The sequence below is a fragment of the Bremia lactucae genome, linkage group LG6, assembly GCF_004359215.1.
Source record: "Bremia lactucae strain SF5 linkage group LG6, whole genome shotgun sequence".
Lineage (NCBI taxonomy): Eukaryota > Oomycota > Peronosporomycetes > Peronosporales > Peronosporaceae > Bremia > Bremia lactucae.
Window position 1 is genome coordinate 3,141,142 of NC_090615.1, and position 20,487 is coordinate 3,161,628.

Sequence of the window (20,487 nt, forward strand, 5' to 3'; positions counted from 1 at the left end):
CATTTCTTGCCATCATATATATTTGAGGGAGATTGAAACCTTATTAAGGTCGATTTCCTAATTACGCCTAATATCGACTATATCGGATATATTCACATTATCATAAGGTTTTATCTGGTGGCCAATACGTGTTTCTTCCCTTATCTGATAAGACATTGCCGATAAATGCTGAGCGGAGTTTATCCTAAATGCGTCGGCCTGCCAGAATTGCAACGGGGTTCGAGTTCCTTTTTCCAGCATCTCCCACTTGTACGTGCGATTATTGCGCTGATTCTTGGCGTACATGACGTAGTCTGTATATTCTTCAGTCATTGCTTGTCGCCGTTCTTGATGAACTTCGGTATCCTGGTCCGTTTCAGGAAAAGTAAAAATGAGCTCTTCAATTTGTTCCCGATAATCTCTTGTCATCGACTAGGTACGGAGAGTCTGTAGGACCTCAGCCTAGGCATGCCATGGTTGGCAAAACACGAACCATGGATAGGCTGGCGTACACGCACAGTTACGAACTTTACGCAGGACACCGGAAAAGATGTGCTCCTGCGATAGGCGTATGCAACTGATGTCGTGTCGAACACAGTTAAGGGTGCGTTGACGGGATGTCAAAAGTCACCAATTCCTACCCAGCTCGTGGAGACTGGGGTAGTGAAAAAGACGATGACAAGTAGTCATGCGTCCAAATGTCCTGCACAGAGCCAAAAGCCTGTGGCAGTAGACAGCGAGCTGACCAGAAGTCATGCGTCGCATAAACCGGCACAGTGCCTAGAGCCGGGTGCGGTTGAAAGGAGTGAGTTAACCAGAGAGAGCAACGACACCTGCTTCCCAGTCAAAGGGAGTGGTGACTCAAAAAAGGAGTACCCGACAGATTAGAACGATCAAATGCACGTCTAAACGAGTGACCTTTGGATCAGTTCCTATTAAAGAGGACGGGCCTTCGAACGAGGTGTTCGAGGCCGTCGAAGACGAAATTGCGGAGGCATCCTCAGTATAGGTGCTCTGGCAAGTCTTTAAATCTGCCGAGGTGATAGTAAATTTCCCGGAGATGTCGTGGGATCTGTTCGTTGCCGAGTTTTAGGAAGGAACGATTCATGAAATAGTCACACCAGTTTCAAAAGAGAACTTGGTGGACTGTTGCGTATCGTCCACAATGGACATGAGCGTCCTAAAAATGAACAAAAAGAAACGCTTCGCTGCTCAAGGCTAGGATGCGTTGAGAGACAGTCCGTTCTTTGAGGTTCTGTGGAAACATCGCGATATGTTCCCAGAAGAAGTGCCGAACCACCTACCTGCAGATATGGGCAGCAGGCACGAAATAGACCTCGAACCTGGCATTAAGTATTGTGTGACCAGGCAATGGCCGTTGCCGAAAGAACAAGTCGATTCTATCGATGAGATTCTTCGACAAGCGAGCCAAGGCGGGACATGTGTGTGAGAGCAGATCGCCTCACTGCAGCCCGACCTTTTGTTGCGTAAAGCCACAGGTGGATGGCGCGTGGTTCATGCTTATAATAAGCTGAATACGGCAACCATACCTGCCCAAACGACAATCCCGCGGAAAGATGTCTTGGTGAACTCCATGGAAAATTTCAACGATCTTTTCCACGTTGAATCTTAAGGATGGTTACTATCAGGTAATCATGAGAGAGTCCTATGTAGCCAAAACGGCAGTAAGCACCCCAAGCGGTATGCTTTGGGAGTGGCTTGTGATGCCCCAAAATTTAAAAACGCACCAGCGACATTCAACCGAGTGGTGGCTCACTGATGCGTCAGCACCGTGCCTACGCGCCTTATTACTTTGACGATGTATTCGTGCATAGTAGGGCCGAGGACGGGCTGAGCGCAAAAGAGTTACACAAGAGTCATTTAGACGCTGTGTTGCAGACTTCGAAGGACGCCCAATTGTACGTCAACTTGCAAAAGTGCGTCATAGGGGTCCCTAGGATACCTGTGCCGGGTTGCATCGTAGGTAGACATGGTGTACGAGCAGACCCAGACAAAGTAAAATTAGTAAAGGAATGGCCAATCCCACGGCATGTTAAGGATTTGCGCCAATTCCTAGGGATCGCTAATTACTTGCATTAATATAGCAAGAATTATGCTGAGCAAACTAAACCATTATCTGATCTTCTTAAAAAGGACACTGAAGAATTTGGTTAAAAGAAGAAGAAGATGCATTCACATCAGTGAAGTAGTCTCTTATGGAGGCACCGGTTTTGGCATTGCCAGACGCGGATAAGCCCTTCAGCGCCGTCTGCGATGCAAGTAATTTTAAAATCGGCAGTGCGCTCATGCAGAAGGATGACGATGGCGTCAACCGTGTCATCTCTTATCAGTCCCAGGTTTTAAAAGCCACAGAACCGAATTACCCCGTGCATGACAAAAAGCTACTTTCAATAAAGTATGCTCTTGTCAAGTTTCGTGTGCACCTACTGGGCACCGAACCATTTGTGGTTTATACGGATCACGCATCACTGCGGACCGCAATAAACTCACCGCACCTCTCGCCTAGAATGTCAAGATGGCTCACATTCTTCTCAGAATTCAATTTCAAAGTTGAATATAAGCCGGGTAAGTCGAATGTCTTGGCTGACGCTTTATCGCGCAGACCAGCCTTCGAGGTTAGACACCAGGAAAGTGTGTCTAGTGCGAAAGAACAATTTCAGCCGTCAACGTTGGCAGCCATAAAAGCATACCACGTGACGAGCTCATTGGCCTCTGAGATAAAAAAGAGCTACAGTCAGGACGACCACTGTCGCCTACTGTTGGATCACTTTGGTGGACGAAAGGTTTTCCTTCCGTCGCACCTTAAAGCTCAGCTAAATCGCTTTAGCTACAGCGATGGCCTGTTATGACATCAGCTGTCTTCTCGGGATCCCTTGAGAATTTATGTGCCTCATGACACAGATCTCAAGCTGATGATCCTTCACGAGCTCCATGATGCGCCATCTAGTGGGCATCTGGGCTGCGAAAAGACATTCTTACGAGTGTCAGAGGAATTTTGGTGGGGGAGGGATGGCGTAACAGGCTAAAGTTGCCCTCATGTTACTCTGTCCCGTTAAGTACACTTGGTGTACTTAAGGGGATGGTCAATTACTAAGTTAAAGTAATTAGACCCAGCACTCGGGTGTGGTTCACATTTGTGACCAACCCTTATGTATGTGATGCACATAGGTGCATTCGCATTTGGAGGGATGACGCCTAGCGTCATCCGTTACGCGAGGTATCTAGAAGGATACGCTCGCAATACGTATTAAGTGTTATCTAGAGAGAATGACATTTTGATTGGTAAAAATAGGTATTTATACTATATCAGTCTAAAAACTACTTTCTACTTTGTAAGTGCGCACGAGGAGTCGGATACCGCTCCCGTGACGACACTTGACTTAAGTACTTAGTGCGCTGGGAGAGGACGCTATCGCGCCCACCACAACTACCTCACTGCACGCAAGAGAAGCTGGTCAAACCACTTCCTCGCTGTGCTAGGGTGTGTGTCTAAGTAGAGCGTGGCCGTATTACGACTGGCCCGCCTACATTATGGGTACTTGCTGTGGCATCGGATCCTGAGACACTGATTAACCTTGCCTCAGACTACATATTGATGATGCTGGCACATTGAGCTCTGAGATTGGGGACTTGAGTTTGAGGCAAATGTGAAACTGTTGCTTATTTTTTAATATGTATTCCTTAAGCTTGATGTTCGCACACTAATTTCACTTAACCACAGTGCGGTCGTTACAGTGACTGGATAGTCATCCGTGGCAGAAATCTTCCAATATCGCGTGGACCACATATCGACCATCTTGCATTATTGCACGCAGAGGTTGGAGAGCTTGTATTGCATGTTGTGTGTCGATCTGATGAGGATCGTTACAATGTCGACAACTCCTTTGAAGGACGAGATCACTCGTTCAAACCCCTCTACATCACGATTACAGATGAGCTCATATCATTGAACGATGCTGGCGCTAGCACACCTGCCATGGACAGTATTTGAAGATTCTATAAACCCCAAAAAGCTGTTAAATTACCATTGGCTCGTTGTTTTCAATGGGGCCGCTTTTATTTATACTTTACTTGCATAAAACTCGACTGGCATTTAAAAATCTTTCTCCAACGGCTAGATTTAGACATTATCCTTGTCGATGTAATAATGTCAACATTTTAGATACACTCTCGAGTTAACACCGCTCAGTCAAACGTTCCTTGACAACATCTAATATCGACTGCATAGCAATTATTTCTTCGCAGTCTCCTCTTATAACGGCGACTTGAAGCATAACAGGAAGGTGCATAATTGCGTCCTCTTCCTCGGCAGCAGCAAAGTCTCCGTAATTCATTTTGTGATAATTAAAAGCTGCGTCTCGATACTTCTCATACAGCTCAAGACTTTCTGAATCTTCGAAGCCGTACGAGGCAACGGTTCGTTGTAGCTTGCCACTTCCGCCTCCCACCCCAGCATTCATGGCGGCGTTTTCATGACACATTCTATCATGGGCTTCTCGGATTTCCTCCTCATTGACTCCGTACACCAGAGCCAGAATCAAGAAAACAGAGTATTTTCGCTTGAGATGATCCGCAAAAAAGTTGATGACGTCAGTCGGCATCGCCGATTCTCTACCATCAAGACTCTCAATTTCGCGTCTTCCGTTAGCTGAGAACAGTTCGTGAACACGACTTACTTTTTCGTAGACTAGCAAAGCCATTCGTGCATCGGTCACTTGGTCCACTAGTTTCTCCATCGCCACTATCCGCCGGAGTTCAGACTCGGCTTTTTCTTTTTCGCCAGAAAGAACTCGGCTGCACCAAATTTCACTCTGAAGTAACGTAACCTTGGAATCTTGTCCTGGCGATACCCAGCTTGTATTCAAATTGCTAGATTCATAACTACACACAAATTCAGTGTCGTTTTTACTCGGATTGCTTCGAAGCCTGCTCTTACGAGCTTTCCTTTTCGTCGCCAAGACACGGCGAATGACTTTAGTCCACAGCTCAAACGTCCTTTGATTGTATGAGGCAAATTCAAAGACGCAATGAGAGCTCGCATTCGGGTTATTTACAGCAAGTTTGTCTGATTTGCTTCCCGAGGAAACTACTAAACTTTGTCGAAACTCTTCGTTCAGCCACTGCATCAATTACGTTCAAAAAGTATACATTCATACCAGCTTTGACTTTAAAATTTTTTTTTTACCTCATCCAGCTCGTCAATTCCCAGTAACTTGCGACGAAAGAGGCGCAAATTAACTATGTGTCCATGCAGCGACGTACAGCCTTCGTTCACATCAACCATCATTTCGCCAAGAAGCATCATGAAATGTAGCTCAATTACCTACGCAGGACAAGACAACTCATATAGTAAAATCAACATCACCGATTTATGTCAAAAGGAATGTCAGACCTTGTCAGGCTTGAGCCCTTGCTCCCATCGTTCGCGGCTACTATACATGAGAATACTGTCGTCTTGAAGTGACACAAAATAGGGCACCCATCCTTTGATAAAGAAGATATTGCGTTCGAGTATTAATAGAGTGTCGTTCAGCGTTTGCTACATTGACACCACTTTCAAATACATATTTAGGCCCGCATTAGCATATGGTCGACGCACCTTGTATACAATGGCTGTCTTTGCTCTTCCCAAGCTTTTGGGCGTCCACGGCGTATCGCGCAAGACTTTATCGTCCAAGATAATGGAGGCATTATTTCCATCATGCGTCAAAGCGCCTCGGCTTTTGCTAAGCACGTTTTTTAACAGCGAAGACGGCGCTTTTCGAGAGTTAGTTGTTCCTAAAAGGTCATTGCCTTCCGCTAACTCACTCATGACAGCGAAATTACGACAACGACACCTTTACCTCTGTGTCGGGTTATGTACGCGGTGTGGTCTCGGCCTAATATAGCTAAGGTAGGGTTGATTAAACAAATAACCAAGAAGGCACGCTTAACTCTGCTATTGGCTAGCTGCGCTGATGCGAAGTGAGGGCCATGCCTCGAAGAGAAGCCCGCGAATGCGTTTAAATTTGCTACAGCGCTTGTCGAAGAATGACGTGGTTATTTCGCCCTCTGTAACTTGCTTTCCAGCATTGCAGGATAGAAAGTGGCACCGCAACAAAACGCTGTTGCAAGAGTTTGACAGCGTGTTGCAACCCCACTCTTCGTCTATCGTGCGCAGACCTGTTGTACGTTTGCTAACAGGGGGATATATGATCTGATTGATTGTAGACTGAGTGTTTTGGTCTTTTGATGGCAGCAATACCATGTTGGTATCGAAATGAAGCAGATCCTTACACCGACGATGGCGCGTGCGCGCAAGACGAAGATTATATGTGCTATTGGCCCAGCATCGTGGTCTGTGGACATGTTGGGTGAGATATTCTATGTGGCTGAAAATGTGCATGAAAGGCTGATTGTTTGAGGCATTGGGTGTTGTAGGACAGCTATTAGACGAAGGAATGAACGTGGCGAGATTTAATTTTTCCCATGGCGATCACCAATTACACCAAAAAAGTTTGTCAAATCTAAGAAAAGCGATGGCTGCCCGACCTGGTTGTCATTGCGCTGTGCTAGTAGATACAAAGGGCCCGGAGATCCGCACAGGTTTATTAAAAGAACACAAACCTGTCCAGCTAAAGGTGTTGTTAAGCTGAGCTGTACACTGAGGCTACTAACGATTTCTAATGATTGGGGCTGTGGATCACAGGCTGGTCAGACGTTAGAAATTACGACCGATTATACTTTTGAAGGTGACAGCTCTCGCATTGCTTGCACATATGATCAATTGCCAACGTCGGTGTCGGTGGGTTCCAAAATATTGTGCGATGATGGAAGCCTTATGATGACTGTGCTGGAATGCTTATCGGAGTGGATTGTTGTGCGGGTGCATAATGATCACATTCTTGAGGAGAAGAAGAACATGAATCTCCCAGGTCTGTACTTTTGTGCATGAAAGCATTTGGTGGTTAATTTCACTGTAAATATGTCTAGGCGCCGCTATTCAGATACCAGGTATTACCGAGAAGGATAAGAATGATTTGCTACATTTTGCCATTCCCAATGGAGCGGACATCGTTTCCGGATCTTTTGTGCGCTCGGCTAGCAACGTACGAGCGATCCGTGAATGTCTTGGCCAAGCGGGGCGCCACATACGTGTGCATGCTAAAATTGAAAGCCAGGAGGCACTTCGAAATATTGACGAAATTATTGCGGAGGCCGATGGCATTCACGTCAGCCGTGGCGATCTTGGTATGGAGTTGTCGCCTGAGCGAGTATTTCTGGCTCAAAAGATGATTATTGGCAAGGCAAATCGTGCTGGCAAACCAGTAGTCACTTCCACGCAGATGTTACAGTCTATGACAACGAAAATAATTCCATCCAACGCAGAATGCACCGATGTGGCAAATGCAGTCCTTGACGGTACTGATGCGATGATGCTGTCAGCAGAAACTGCCAAAGGCATGTACCCAAAAGAAGCTGTCGTAACAATGGCAAAAATTTGTATCGAAGCGGAGCAAGCGCTGGACTATGCGGAGTTGTATCGCTTCCATCGTGTAGCAAACCGTAATCGTGTAAGCATGTGCGAATCAGTTGCCAGCTCTGCTGTTGAAATTGCTCTTGATATGGGCGTTCGACTGATCATCTCGATTACTGAGTCGGGTATCAGTACGATGTTGCTGGCAAAGTATCGTCCAAAGGCCAATATATTGGCTATTACATCGTCCGAGTTGACGGCGCGGCAGCTATCTGGAGTATCTAGGTACGCGTATAATTCTCAAATAATGAATGGCATATTTGCACTAATAATCCTACGGTTGATTCCACAGAGGGGTGACGGCTATGCTAGTAGAATATGTGACACAACTAGAAAATTTGACGTCGGAAGGTATCGCGTTTGCAAAGGCGCGGGGGTTGGTTGAGTGTGGTGAAAGGGTTATTCTGCTTCATGGACTCGACGACGCTCAATCGAAGTCCACCAAAGTAATCAAAGTTATTGAAGTTTCCGATGAAGGCTACTTGAGTCCAAGAAATAATTGGGTCGATGCACATATGACGTAAATTAAAAAGCTGTACACGCACAGTATGTCGTTTGCATTGAATGTGAGAGTGAAACTCGAAATGACATCGTTCTTGTATTCTTTGTACTAATAGTCTACAAATGTCTCTATTCATGGGGTTTACGCGGGATTGGAATGCGTAAGAAATCCGATGCTGGAATAACGGCTCTTCGCCCAAATGATTCTTGAGCCTCTAAAGCGAGGTGAAGGGTTGTCCGCCCCTTTGATCCTGCAGACCAGTGCCGAAAGCGATGGCTAAAGTGTGTCAGCGCAAGCAAAGTCGCGTTCATCTTCTTTGCTGCATATCCTGCCATGCGAGCAGTTGAGTGTCCACGATTAACCGCCTTCCTTCACAAAAACTCATAAAAAGGATGACTTAATGTTAATAAAATATTTTGAACCTGTTTGATCATTTCATGACTTAGTGTTGCTTCATGAACCAACACCTACACATAATCGGAATCACAAACAAATTACATTTCACGCGCAAATCAGTTTTTATAAAAGCAGAGCTTACGTCGCAATTCTGCGCAATATCAAACATCCGTGACGAGTCAGCAGAATCACCAAGAATTGCAACTTTACGCCCGCCAGCTTCAGGCCCGACGACCTGCAGCATTAAAGCAGTTACGGCAACCGAACCCACACAAATGAAATCAGATGCCGACCAACCTCGGAAGCTTCAAGAATTTCACCATTAGGCAGCTCGACACTTCCTCCAAGCTTAAGTGTGCGATACTTCGGCCCAGGCGGCAATCCTCGCCTGCGTAGCGCAACAACATCAAGCTTTCCAGGCACAGGATATTCTTCTACGACATAACTATTGAAAACCATAGCATCCTTCTTAAACTCAATTCCTTTTAACAAAAACTTTTTTCAAAATATCCCAACCCAAAACTAAGGACCGTATGGTTTAGTGTTGCAGCTTTAACGAAAAATTTGCCGTCATCCAACACATTCCACACGTCACCATTTCCAATCGGCTCCTTATGAACCCACACTCGAGTCAAACTCTAGAATACCCACCAATGTCACACTCCTATTAGCTCTGAACACTACAATAGTACTATCACGTACAGGATGTTTTGGCGCATTGCGCGTATATTTTTCATGTCTTGACATCTTGCTTAGCGTAAAAGGACACACCAGCTCGTGGACTGTGATGTTTAAATTCACAAGTCTCGCACTGCTAGTAAAGAATGCCGTGTTTAAATATGTGAATAATCCGAGTGGTCCGTAGATATCAATTTGTCTCGGCGCGCTCTCTTTTGACTGTGGGTCTTTGTACTCAGCATTATGGTTATCTAGCGTGCAAAGGATCCCAGGTAGCCCATACAAGTGATCCCCGTGCAAATGTGACACAAAAAACTTCGTAGTTAATGGCACACGCATAACACTCTTAATAAGTTGGCGTAGACTTCCTTCGGCGCAGTCGAACATCCAATTGCTGCGCGCTAGACGCAAACAGACGCTTGTCGGGTTGCGCCGCACAGACGGAGAACCAGCGCCAGTACCCAAAAACATCAGCTCAAATCCCGTAAATGGAAGCTGTGGCGGCGGCACGAACATCGTGTTGCAGCTGCGCATTGGCACCGTCTTAAGCAGCGCCTGGCGCTCGCTGATCTGCGTTAGCGGTGCTAGGCGCCGCGTAGCTCGAGACATGGTAATTATCCCAATAGGATTAAGTTCCGTCTCGCGGTAATAAGTGCTTAAGCTTATAATTTATTTTGTCGGAGAGATGATAGGCGATGTGACAGACTCGGTCACTGAAGGCTCCAACGAATATGTGGACGGATCCGTTTTTCGCGTCAAACTGCACAACTTCTTGACGTACTCAGACGCCGAATTCTATCCAGGGCCACGCTTAAATTTGATCTTGGGTCCTAATGGCACGGGCAAAAGCTCAATTGTCTGCGCACTCTGCGTAGGTCTAGCGGGCAGTACTCGCGTACGTTATCCGCATCATATTCATTAGTCGCGTTAAGTAATTTGACGGACCAAACGTATACAATCTGCAGCTGCTGGGGCGGGCAGATAAGGTGGGCCAGTTTGTACGCCACGAAAAGGAGAGCGGCTACACGGAAATTGAGCTATTCTTTGAGAGCGGAAACAAGGTGATTCGACGGAGTATTTTTCGTGACAATAAGAGCACGTGGCAGGTAAATGGAAAAGAATCAACTCTTAAGAATGTGGCGGGCATTATGGAAGCTGCTAGCATCCAGATCGACAACTTGTGCCAATTTCTACCACAAGACAAAGTAGGCGAATTTTCCCGCATGAACGCCGTACAGCTATTGAAAGCTACAGAAAACGCCATTACGGACAGTGATCTGGCAGAGAAGCATGACGAAATTATAGAGCTACAGCACAGCATGTCAGACAAAGCGCTGGTGAGCTTCAGCTTGAGCTGAGAAGCAATGGTTTTGCAGTTTGGTGATTAAGTTTTATCGTAATTCAGGAATTAGACCAAGTTCGTGCGGCCTTGGAGCTTAAAAAGAGTGAGAATGAACAGAGAGAGAAAGAGGTGGAGCGTATTGAGGACTATGAAACTCGCATTGAAGAGGTCCGTGGTTGCAGTGATAGTAATTATTTGGCTGATGATTTGGCACACGGTTCTTAATACGGGTTTCTATGCTGCAGACGGAGGTGATGGAAAAGAAGTGCTTGTGGCTTAAATTTGAGAATGCGAAAGCCGACGTTGAGAAGCTCAAACAAGAAAAAATCTCCCGCAAGGAGGTTATTCTCGTAAGAAACTCTTAATGCATTTGTACCCAATAATCGTCTGAGAAAGCTATTTGTTGCAATATTTTAGAGTGAGCGCAGAGAGACTATTGAACCTCTTGTGGAGCTTTTAAAGAAAGAGCAAATCAAATTGGAAGATGTTAAAACAAAGTAAGTTCCTTGCGGGGTTGAAGAACCTATCTTATTGACGCTTTTTGATGAAACAATCTAGAAAAGCGGAGGTTGACAGTGAAAAGCGACAGTTTATTGAAAAGATTCGGCAAGAAAAATCTCGCGTATGTTTGCAAACGACTTTTCACATATTTTGATACGCTGGCTTAGCTCCGTTTTGCGACGTAGATTGAATTGATGGAAAGCGCTCAGAGCCAGACCTTGATAGACGTCAAAGAATTGCGCAATCAGCACCATTCCACTCGTCGAAAACTAGAGCGCCTAGAACAGGACATAGCAGTGGTAAGTAATATTGTTGTGCGCTTATCGACGTTAGGAGTAATTTTAGTGATTTTGTAATTTCCCGTAGTGGCGTCAAGACCGCGAAAACATGGCTGATGATGCGGATCTGAAAAAGGAAAAAAAAGAATTGGAGAGGCTGCAGCGTGAAAAAGATATGGAGGTAAGAACGATTATTAGTAATGATGCATAATTAATGGTCAGATGAACTCATATTGCTATATTTTTGCAAAGGAAACGGAAACTCGTAGTAAGCGAGAAGCACTTGCTCGAGAGCTATCCTACATCGACGATGAACGGAGGAAGGTGACCAGTAAGCTGGATAAATTGGACAACGAGGATCTACAGCGACGTCTTGTTCTGCAGCGGGCTGATCCAGATTGTATTCGCGCTGCAGATTGGGTGAGAAATAACCAAAGTCGACTAAAGCGAAAAGTTTGGGGTCCCATCGCACTTGAGGTGATGTGCTTATTCATTTAGCTTCTGTGAACCTTCTAACAAGTAGCGCTCTTTCAATACCATTAAACACGGCTTCTGCTATAGATGAAATTTAATGAAGCGACTCATGCTAAGTATGTTGAAGACACGCTTCCAAAGTGGCTTCTGGGAGCACTGGTCGCAGAATGCTACGATGATTATAATACAATCCTTCGCGAAGTAAATAATGGCAATTCTGATCGCCGCATCAAAGCCTCGATTTTGATTGTGGAGAATGGCACGTGTCACGCTATTCATCGACCGTACTCGAAAGAGCAGATAAATGACTATCGCGACCGATACGGCATGAAATGTTTTCTAGATGAGGTATTGCAACCTGCGCTTTACTTGGCGCTGTATTTACTAACATGTTCTTTTGTGAGTTTAGCTAGTCACTGCACCGCAGATCGTGCATGAGGCCCTTCGATCACATGGAGGGCTCCACACTGTCATGGTCGGCTCCGAACAGACAGAAGACATTATAAATCGAGGTGGGCAGATCTTTTCTGACATCGCGTCTTCCGAACGAAAGGCAGCCTTCGTTACTCCATATAAGAAATACGTCACTTCAGGTTTGTGATGAGGATTGAGCTTCCTTCTATAAAAAACGTGATAAATATTGTAGTGCATTCACAGTTTCTAAATATGGCAACCATAATGTGACAACGCGTACAAATGATCTGATGAATCCTCGTTTGCTGGCTGCCTCGACATCGAACGAGGACGAAAAGGTTGAAATGAAGAAAATGCTGGACGATTTAAACCTCAAGAAGAGAAGAATTCAGGAAGAAGTGTGGCCTAAGTGCAGTGATACTCATAATTACACATTTGCAATTAAGCTCGGGTGTATGTCAATATGCTTAGATTACTGAGCTGAAAGAGCAGGAGAAATTATATGCCGAAGCAAAGCGAAAAGTTCAGCATCGAATTACCGAAATACGCTCACTACGGAAGGCGATTATTCGTTTGGATGACAAGATTGCTGAAGGCGAAAATAAAGTTTACTCGCTTAAGAGTGAGCTGGCACAAGTAAGTACAGTGAGAGACGACTTTTTGCGGAACGATCTTATCGTAAAACCTTACTTGATTCAGGATGTTTCGGCAAAAGAGGAAGCAATAGTACGAAAACTCAGAAACCAAGTATCTAAGTAAGCTGAATGGGTTTGTTGATGCTTGAACGTGCTGACCCATTTAATTTTTGGTGTTGCTACAACTAGACAAGCCCAGCAGATTAAACAATGTTTGTTGCTCACCAGAGATCTGTACAAAGCTTGCGTCCGTGAGACATGCCTTTCATTACAGCTTGGTACACAGCAAGTTCGAGTGGATTTTACAGAAAAGCACTTGACGCAAATTGAGAGCACGTTCCGGTAGGCATTGTGCACCTGCTATTTTATATTAATGTATTCAGTCTTTTGTGATGCACTTCTAGCGGACTGCGAGAAGCGTACAAGCTTGCAAAAGAACGATTGCTGACTGTAGCGAAAGAGGCGATGCTGCTTAAACACAAAGCTGAGAAGGATGCTCCTTGGGATTCTTATGAAGAGCGCTTCAACCAACTTCCAGACGATTTAGATGAATTACTTGGCAAAATTGAAAACAACAAAGCGGCACTAGAATGCTTTCGTGGGGACAAAAGTATTCGCGAAGTGTATGAGCGTGTGATAAAAGAAATTCAGGACGATGAAGCCAATATGGCAGATTTGGAGAGTTTTGTCAATCATGGTGAAGAAAAAATTAACAGAATAAAGGTCAGGTCGATAAATTTCGAAGTTTCAATAGTTTTGCGCGCTAACGATATCACGGTTTGGTTTAAAAGGTAAAATGGCACGCCGACCTCAAAGAAGTGGTTCAAAATATCGATACGTCGTTTCGAAGCTTTTTCAAGGACATTGGCTGTGTTGGTGAAATTTTGCTTGATGACGAGGATCCGGTGAGTGGTTAGATTGATGTTGAATGACGCAATAGAATGCATATAACTAATGATACGGACTTGAATACTTAAGGATGTAGCTAAGTGGGGCATCGAACGCCGTGCTCAGTTCCGCAAGAACACCAAGCTTTCAACAATGAATGCTGAGGAACAATCTGGCGGAGTACGTTACTTTTCATTTAAGACGAGCGCTTGTCGATTAGCCAATTATTGACAAATTTATTTTGTAGGAAAAATCTGTTGGTACTATCATGTACTTGATGGCTCTCCAGAGTCTAACCAAGTGTCCATTTCGGGTGGTGGATGAGATTAACCAGGGGATGGACGTATACAATGAGCGCAAAGTTTTCCAGCGAATCACTAAATCTTCATGTGGTAGCAAGCTACCGCAGTACTTCCTTATCACCCCAAAGCTCATCACTGGACTAACTTACCACCGCGACACAAAAGTTCTGGTCATTCTTAATGGCCCTTATAATAATATTCGACAAGAGTTGTGGGACCCAGACAAGTTCATTGAAAGGCACGCTAAGCGTAAAGGTAAAGGAGCTATTGCTGGCTCTTGTAAGAAACGTATTCGAGCATAGGCCTTTGAGTATTCGAGCTCCAGCATAAACAGATAATACAGATTGTGAAGAAGCGCGAGGTATTACAATAATGAAGCTTCATTTCAGGCTTTTGCCTTGATAAAGTCTAGAGTTAGAGATCTATTTGACCCTATATGAGCAGTAAACATATTGATTACATGAAGTTGAAAGCTGATTGCCCCCCACCAAGCCGACGATCATCACAAGTACCATGAGGTTGTGCAGCTACCACCATACTAGCGCCGCGAGGTGAGTTAGTTACTGCATACAATTCCTTTCCAAAATGGCCAAATGTCTTGTGCTTATCTAGAAAAGGCTGCTGGTAATGCTGCTTTAACGAAGGGCAGTATGACGTTTGATCAGATGACCTTGAGCTCTTGACTGCGTCAAAACCATCTAATAGCTGCATTATGAAGCAAAGTAAACGGATGATTTATTATCCCGCTTTTGACGCATGCAAAGTGCTGCCGTACATACCGAGACTTCTTGCCGATGCGCTGGAGGCGGTGGAAGCTGTGAATGGTTAGCGGAACCTAGAAGGTCGAGAGTATTTATAACGCGTTTGTTTGTTGGGCCAGGTGCTGACTCAAGACTTAGAGAGCTTAATCCAAGGAGGTCAACTTCGTGATGTGTCTTAGTTATAGGGCTACCGCGCTGTGTCTGCGTGGAGTTTGAGCATCTAGCACCTGACGGAGGAGCCCGAATCGCTTTATCTGCGTGACCAAGAGCACGCAAAAGCTGAAGCGTTTTGGATACCACACTGGGCTTAACATCTTTTCGCAACTTAATTTCAGCACACGTATATTAGTCAGCATAACTACTTTGCAAATCACATCAGATTGTTCTACGAACCTCTTTAATAACTTCCAGATTAGCTTCGAAGAACTCTTGGTACAGTTTAGCACCAGGAGAGTCCAGTAGTCCTAGAACTACGTGCAACCCTTTCAATCGAACCTGCCAGGTGTCATCCTCCAGCTTATCGAGCAAAATATCGCCAATAGTTTGTGCATCTAGCGTCTGCGCAAGGTCAAGAAAGCGCTTGAGGTCATCAGCCGACGGTGCGCGCGAAAGCCCTGCTGATGCACACAAACTATCGATCATCGTACGCTCGTAGTCCCTGTGTCAGTAAATGAGGTCGTAAGGTAAACTATAAATGACTATCAAAATTATTACATACCTGCTTGTGTCACCTCCTCCAGTCCCCTGCTGACCATTTAATTGAAAGAACCCGTGGTCAATCACTTGCGGACCGGCACGCAATTCGTCGTTATCAGCCAAGGAGGAAGCCATTGACTTATCCATGTTGCGGCGGTCCCACTTCTCTAATGCAGCCGTTCCCATCTTTTTCAGCACTTCAGCTTTCTTTCCAAGAGCTGTCGTCGGTACATTATTGAGCGGCTGCCCATTTACAGGAAGACCTAAGCTACCAATGCGGTGAGCAGGGCGACTTGCATTATCCATATAAGAAGGAGGGCCCCCTGACTGGTAGCCTCCACCGAAATTGCTTCGTGCGTTGTTTCCGCCATTAAACGAGTTTTCAGCGACAGCACTGCGGACAGCATTCGGATTGTACGTGCCGCTTTCAAATCCACCTAGTCCTGACGGTGCACTCGCATTGCTTCGGCCGAATCCACCTGCTGGTTTAGGAAAGCTAAGTGTGTGACCCACTAACACTGTAGGGCGGTTGTCTCGTAGTGTAGACGGGTTGTACCGGGGCTCATTGTCAGATGCCGAATCCTTCTTCTGATATCCTGAGCTACTCCATACACCTGCGCCTGCAGTCTTAGTAGTTAAGCCTGTTCCCGCCGATGCTGCCCACGAGTTAAAGCCACTTGGCTGCTGCTGTGGTATATTTGGAGTATTTACGCTGGATGTACCAGCTTGGTTGTACTCGTAGCAACCCGAATTTTCAATATTTTGTCCATAGCTCTCATTTGAACCATGTAAGCTTTTGCCCATGTGGCCATTACCCGCTTCATTTGGAGCTTGAAAGTTTCGTGATCGACCATTCAAGCCTGGTGATGGAGCATTGTAGCCTCCACCCGCAGGACCATTGTAGCAAGCAGCTGCATTATTGTATCCTACAGATGGGTTGTCTTGATACGGAGTAGGACGACTCGAGCCCAGCGGCTGCCCCCACGACCCACCAACACTTGAAAGCTGCCGTTCCGACTGTCCCTGATTGTAAACACCATTTGAATGGTTATATGACTGTGCACTTTCTCCTTCCTGTGCCTGCCATGGCCTTGAAGCACACTGAGGTGTCTCTTGCTCAAGCTGAGGTGACTCTACTTTCTGACTCGACAAAAATCCATCATTTAAGCACACCAAGGCTTCCTAAAACAATAATATGACGTGAACCATTGCACACGTAAATAATAGGTAGGCAGAACTTTTTTCTTACTTGAGCTGCTACTCGTATACGACGATACTTCTCATCTCCATACACAGGATCTGGAGGACCTGAAAATTCTGCCATTTGGAGCAACAATACCGTGAGCTTAATTGCAACGACTCTCTGCATACTGCTTTCCACCTACGTATATAAGCAAGAATTTCCTGCTCTTCTTCTCTAATCGCATCCGAGAAAGTGGGACTGCCTTCTCGAATGCAAAACTAGCGACAACGACATCATATAAACATTGTAAGAGCACTCCCAATGATGCCAATGCTGTCTCAATCCTCACTGCAATGATCTGTAATGCCTTCAGCTTTACGTTAAGATTACTCTTATTAAGCCTTCTTAGAATATAGTCGGCCGTCTTTTCCGCGTCGCGATCACTTGCCTTCGTCGAGTCTGTAGACAATAACAAGCAAAATACTTCTTTAGCTGAAAGTTGCACAGCTGAAAGTCCTTCATACACACTCGCAATTTCTCCCATCAGGTAGACGGGCACGGGACCGTCATGCAGACTCGAGGCCTCGGCCAGCGCGTGTCTGTTCATGCTTTAACTTTATCGCGCGTTGCAACGACCGAAGGGATGATACCGCGGTACACTGTACCGTTTTTTTTATTCAAATTAAATAAAAAAAGATGTTATAAAATCGAAGATTGAGCATGGATGCTGAAGAGCTTCGCGTCGAGGCTGTCGTGGTAGACTACTACATGAGAAGCCCGCTGCCTACTGGCAGCATTGAATATTTGCCGGATTCTCCTTGTTATCAACATGCCCACGAGGTGCCGATTGTTCGGGTTTTCGGCGCTACACCAGCTGGACAAAAAGCCCTTGTACATGTTCATGGCGTAAGATACTTTCTCTATTATAAACAGAATATTTGATGATTTACGCAAATGGTCTGCAACAACGATGATTAGATATTTCCATATTTTTACTTTAATGCGGAAAATGACCCGGATTTTGAGGATCCCGAACGGCTACGAAAGCTCTTGCCCCAATTAGCAAAGGACATTGAAACTGCAAATGCCTTGAACCAGCAACAAAGACAACAAACTGATAAATATGCAACGGATTCATCAAAATCCAGTAAAATTATTGCCAAGGTATAAAAGTGGAATGAAGCATTCAGTGCGATCTGGTTTCTTACTTACTTGTAGATGCTCATTGTTCAAGGAACGCCGTTTTACGGATACCATCTGAGATCAAAGCTTTTCGTTCAAATATTTTTGTACAATCCACGTGCGGTTCCATATGTCGTGAGATTGTTGGAAAGCGGGAGTATTGGAGATAGACACTTTCAGCCGTACGAGTCACACATACCGTTTCTGCTGCAGGTACGATTCTGGTTCGCATTTGGGGCATCAACATCAATTTGACAAACATCTCTAAGTGAATGAATTCAGGTTTTTGCAGATTACAGTATTGAAGGAATGAATCACGTCGCATTTAGCAATGTCAAGGTACGCTTGAAGAATTGAACGTTTGATAACAACTTTTTGACGAATTCTATATCGTAAAGTTCCGATTTCCACTTCCAGTGTCCCAAGAGCATCTTATGGAAGCTACCAATACCGGCATATTCCGCATTTTTTTGCTTTCCACGACGCCAACAGAAAAAATAAACGGAATAGAAAAGAGCGAGACTTCTTTCAAAGGACGCCATGCGCCGATTCTTGAACGGCCTAAACAATGGTTTGATCGAACATGCTGCTGTGCGTTAGAGGTTGATGTGGCAGCTGCATGCATTTTGAACCCCAAACAATTTCAGCTTCAGCACAAGAAAGCAGAGGGTGTAGGAGACTTACGTCATGTGCCATCGTTGGCGGCTATCTGGGAGGTAACAAAGTGTAATTGATTACTAGCGTTGCGAGAAATGTGATTATCTATTGATTTGATAGGAAGAAAGGCTGCGCCGTATCCAGAATGGTGAAAGGGGAACGCCTGAATTGTCACTTAGCTTACTGCGCAATTCGGACATATCAAACGAGTCATCAACGAGTCCTTCACCGGCAAAATCGGCATCGTCGCTCCTTTCACAGTCATTTTTCAAGAAGAAAATTAAAGATTCCGTAGATATGGTAATGGCTAGATTAGAAGAGCAACAGCAGCATAATGAGATTGATTGTTGCGACCAACATGGCCCACAATTTGCGGGTGATGTAATGTCATGCGGAAATTCGATCGCTGCCGAAAGCAAATTTTCTTATAGCCAAGCTGAGAATGAAGGCGGTATTGCTTGTGAGAACGATCAGGTAATATGGTTGCTGGCGAATTATGCAGCCCAACATTTAACATTGTTGTGTGTATTTCCACAGAAAGAAGACCGAGAAATTGTGACCCTTCTTTTAGACATGCAACAGATGAGTGAGTCGGATCAGAAAAAAGCTGAATGTCGCCAGGACGACGAGCATGTCAACTACGATACACCCAATGATAGCGAACATGATAGTGAAGGCATTGATAATTTGAATGAACAACATGCTGAAATTGGCGATATCTTGGCATCACAGCAGCTAATTGTAAAATATAATACCAGCCCAGCCGTTGATCAGTCAACTAGCGTCAGTTGGTGGGATGTTGCAGAGCGCATATCCCGAGCGAAAACGAGTCCAGTTAGCGAACTTGGAAGCCCTCGTGTGGTCGTCCGTGCTTCAACAGGAAGGCAAATTAAGGTTTGAAAACATTTGTTTAAATTTGATGTTCGAATACTAGCCCTCTAATGATTCCATGAAGTCAAATCTTCATAAGGCAAGGTCTTCCAAGTTTGGGTCCAATATAGAAGACATTCCTTTAGTTGAAGACATGAAAGATCTTTTACCACCTCGGCCTCAAAAGTCAGTTTCTTTGACTCCCCTAAAAGAAGAGGATAGACCTGTTGATTTTGTCGCGTCGTCTTTGACGCCGCATCCACAACCACATGGTGCAAGTCAAAGAATGCAACCGCCAGAAGCTGCAGAAAGCAATTCTCGCTTGTGGATGTTCAGTCCTGACCCTCCAACTTATTCGCAAATTCTTTCATCTTCGCGAGATCTTGGCATAACTCCAATGAAGGTAATCGATTCTGCTCTTTTAGCTTTTTTGCGTATGAAATTGTACTAATTGACAAGGCTTACTGATCATGCAAGTAGTACCAACCCGTATGTTACAGCAACGCAGCTGAAATTCCTGAAAAAGCGATGGTATTTGGAGGAAAAAAATATGACTTTACCCCACAAAATATAAAAAAACTGCCAGAATTTGATACGGCTTTCGCGCGGCAACTATTATATCGGCATCGCAGTGGCGAAGGCAGTTCAAAGCTCGACAATGCAAGATGGTGCAAGCTTTCCAGGATAAAAAAGCCAAGCATTGTTCGTGGAAGTGGCGAAAAGGTATAAGTGTATAGAGAACTTGAAAACTTTTTTTGCATTGAGCGGCATTACATGACCGACACTTCTGGACAGATGCGCTGCTTACGAATGCCAGCAAGGATGCCTCCAGACGCTTCAACTGTCGAAGCTTGGGTAAGTATTGATGCCGGAGCATTTCAAAAAACAACTGAGGTGCGAATATTTATGTGTATGAAGTGACCACACTGATTGCTTACTCTTTATTCACTTAATAAGTCACGACGCAAGCGTGCTTACTCGTCATTAGTGCCCACAGCTTCGCTTTCGAGCACGCTGAGCTCGCTGACTATTGCGTCAAATATTACAATTTTGTCAATCGAAGTATTTGCCGGGTCGCGCGCCAGTCTGCTGCCAAACCCTCTTTACGATCCGGTACAAGTGATATGCTATGCCGTTGATGCCCAAGAGGGACCAAGCGATACCAAGACAAAAGATTATGGCATACTTATGGTTAAATTAGACGGGATGGAA

General features: G+C 45.0%; 3 protein-coding genes across 3 annotated transcripts; 2 read left to right on the forward strand and 1 right to left on the reverse strand.

Annotated features, from left to right (window-relative positions):
* Positions 1 to 4,016: 4,016 nt before the first annotated feature.
* CCR75_000145 (uncharacterized protein) lies at positions 4,017 to 5,812 on the reverse strand (the record flags this gene model as incomplete). The annotated part of the gene is given in 4 exon segments (XM_067958253.1): positions 4,017 to 5,120; positions 5,186 to 5,323; positions 5,393 to 5,539; positions 5,552 to 5,812. 4 exon segments carry the CDS (start codon positions 5,810 to 5,812, stop codon positions 4,176 to 4,178), a joined length of 1,491 nt encoding a protein of 496 aa, XP_067818258.1. The 3' UTR covers positions 4,017 to 4,175.
* CCR75_000144 (uncharacterized protein) lies at positions 5,043 to 8,182 on the forward strand (the record flags this gene model as incomplete). Its single annotated transcript, XM_067958252.1, has 8 exons — positions 5,043 to 5,859; positions 5,950 to 6,167; positions 6,239 to 6,353; positions 6,421 to 6,620; positions 6,689 to 6,914; positions 6,973 to 7,741; positions 7,809 to 8,036; positions 8,134 to 8,182. Exons 1-8 carry the CDS (start codon positions 5,610 to 5,612, stop codon positions 8,180 to 8,182), a joined length of 2,055 nt encoding a protein of 684 aa, XP_067818036.1. The 5' UTR covers positions 5,043 to 5,609.
* A 1,595-nt stretch (positions 8,183 to 9,777) lies between these two features.
* CCR75_000143 (uncharacterized protein) lies at positions 9,778 to 14,228 on the forward strand (the record flags this gene model as incomplete). The annotated part of the gene is made up of 18 exons (XM_067958251.1): positions 9,778 to 9,987; positions 10,058 to 10,429; positions 10,498 to 10,602; positions 10,680 to 10,784; positions 10,852 to 10,931; positions 10,993 to 11,056; positions 11,121 to 11,234; positions 11,302 to 11,394; positions 11,466 to 11,690; positions 11,775 to 12,035; positions 12,097 to 12,280; positions 12,345 to 12,499; positions 12,573 to 12,856; positions 12,926 to 13,078; positions 13,141 to 13,459; positions 13,528 to 13,641; positions 13,715 to 13,804; positions 13,872 to 14,228. The coding sequence occupies 18 exons, from the start codon at positions 9,778 to 9,780 to the stop codon at positions 14,226 to 14,228; spliced, it is 3,285 nt and encodes a 1,094-aa protein (XP_067818254.1).
* Positions 14,229 to 20,487: the final 6,259 nt, after the last annotated feature.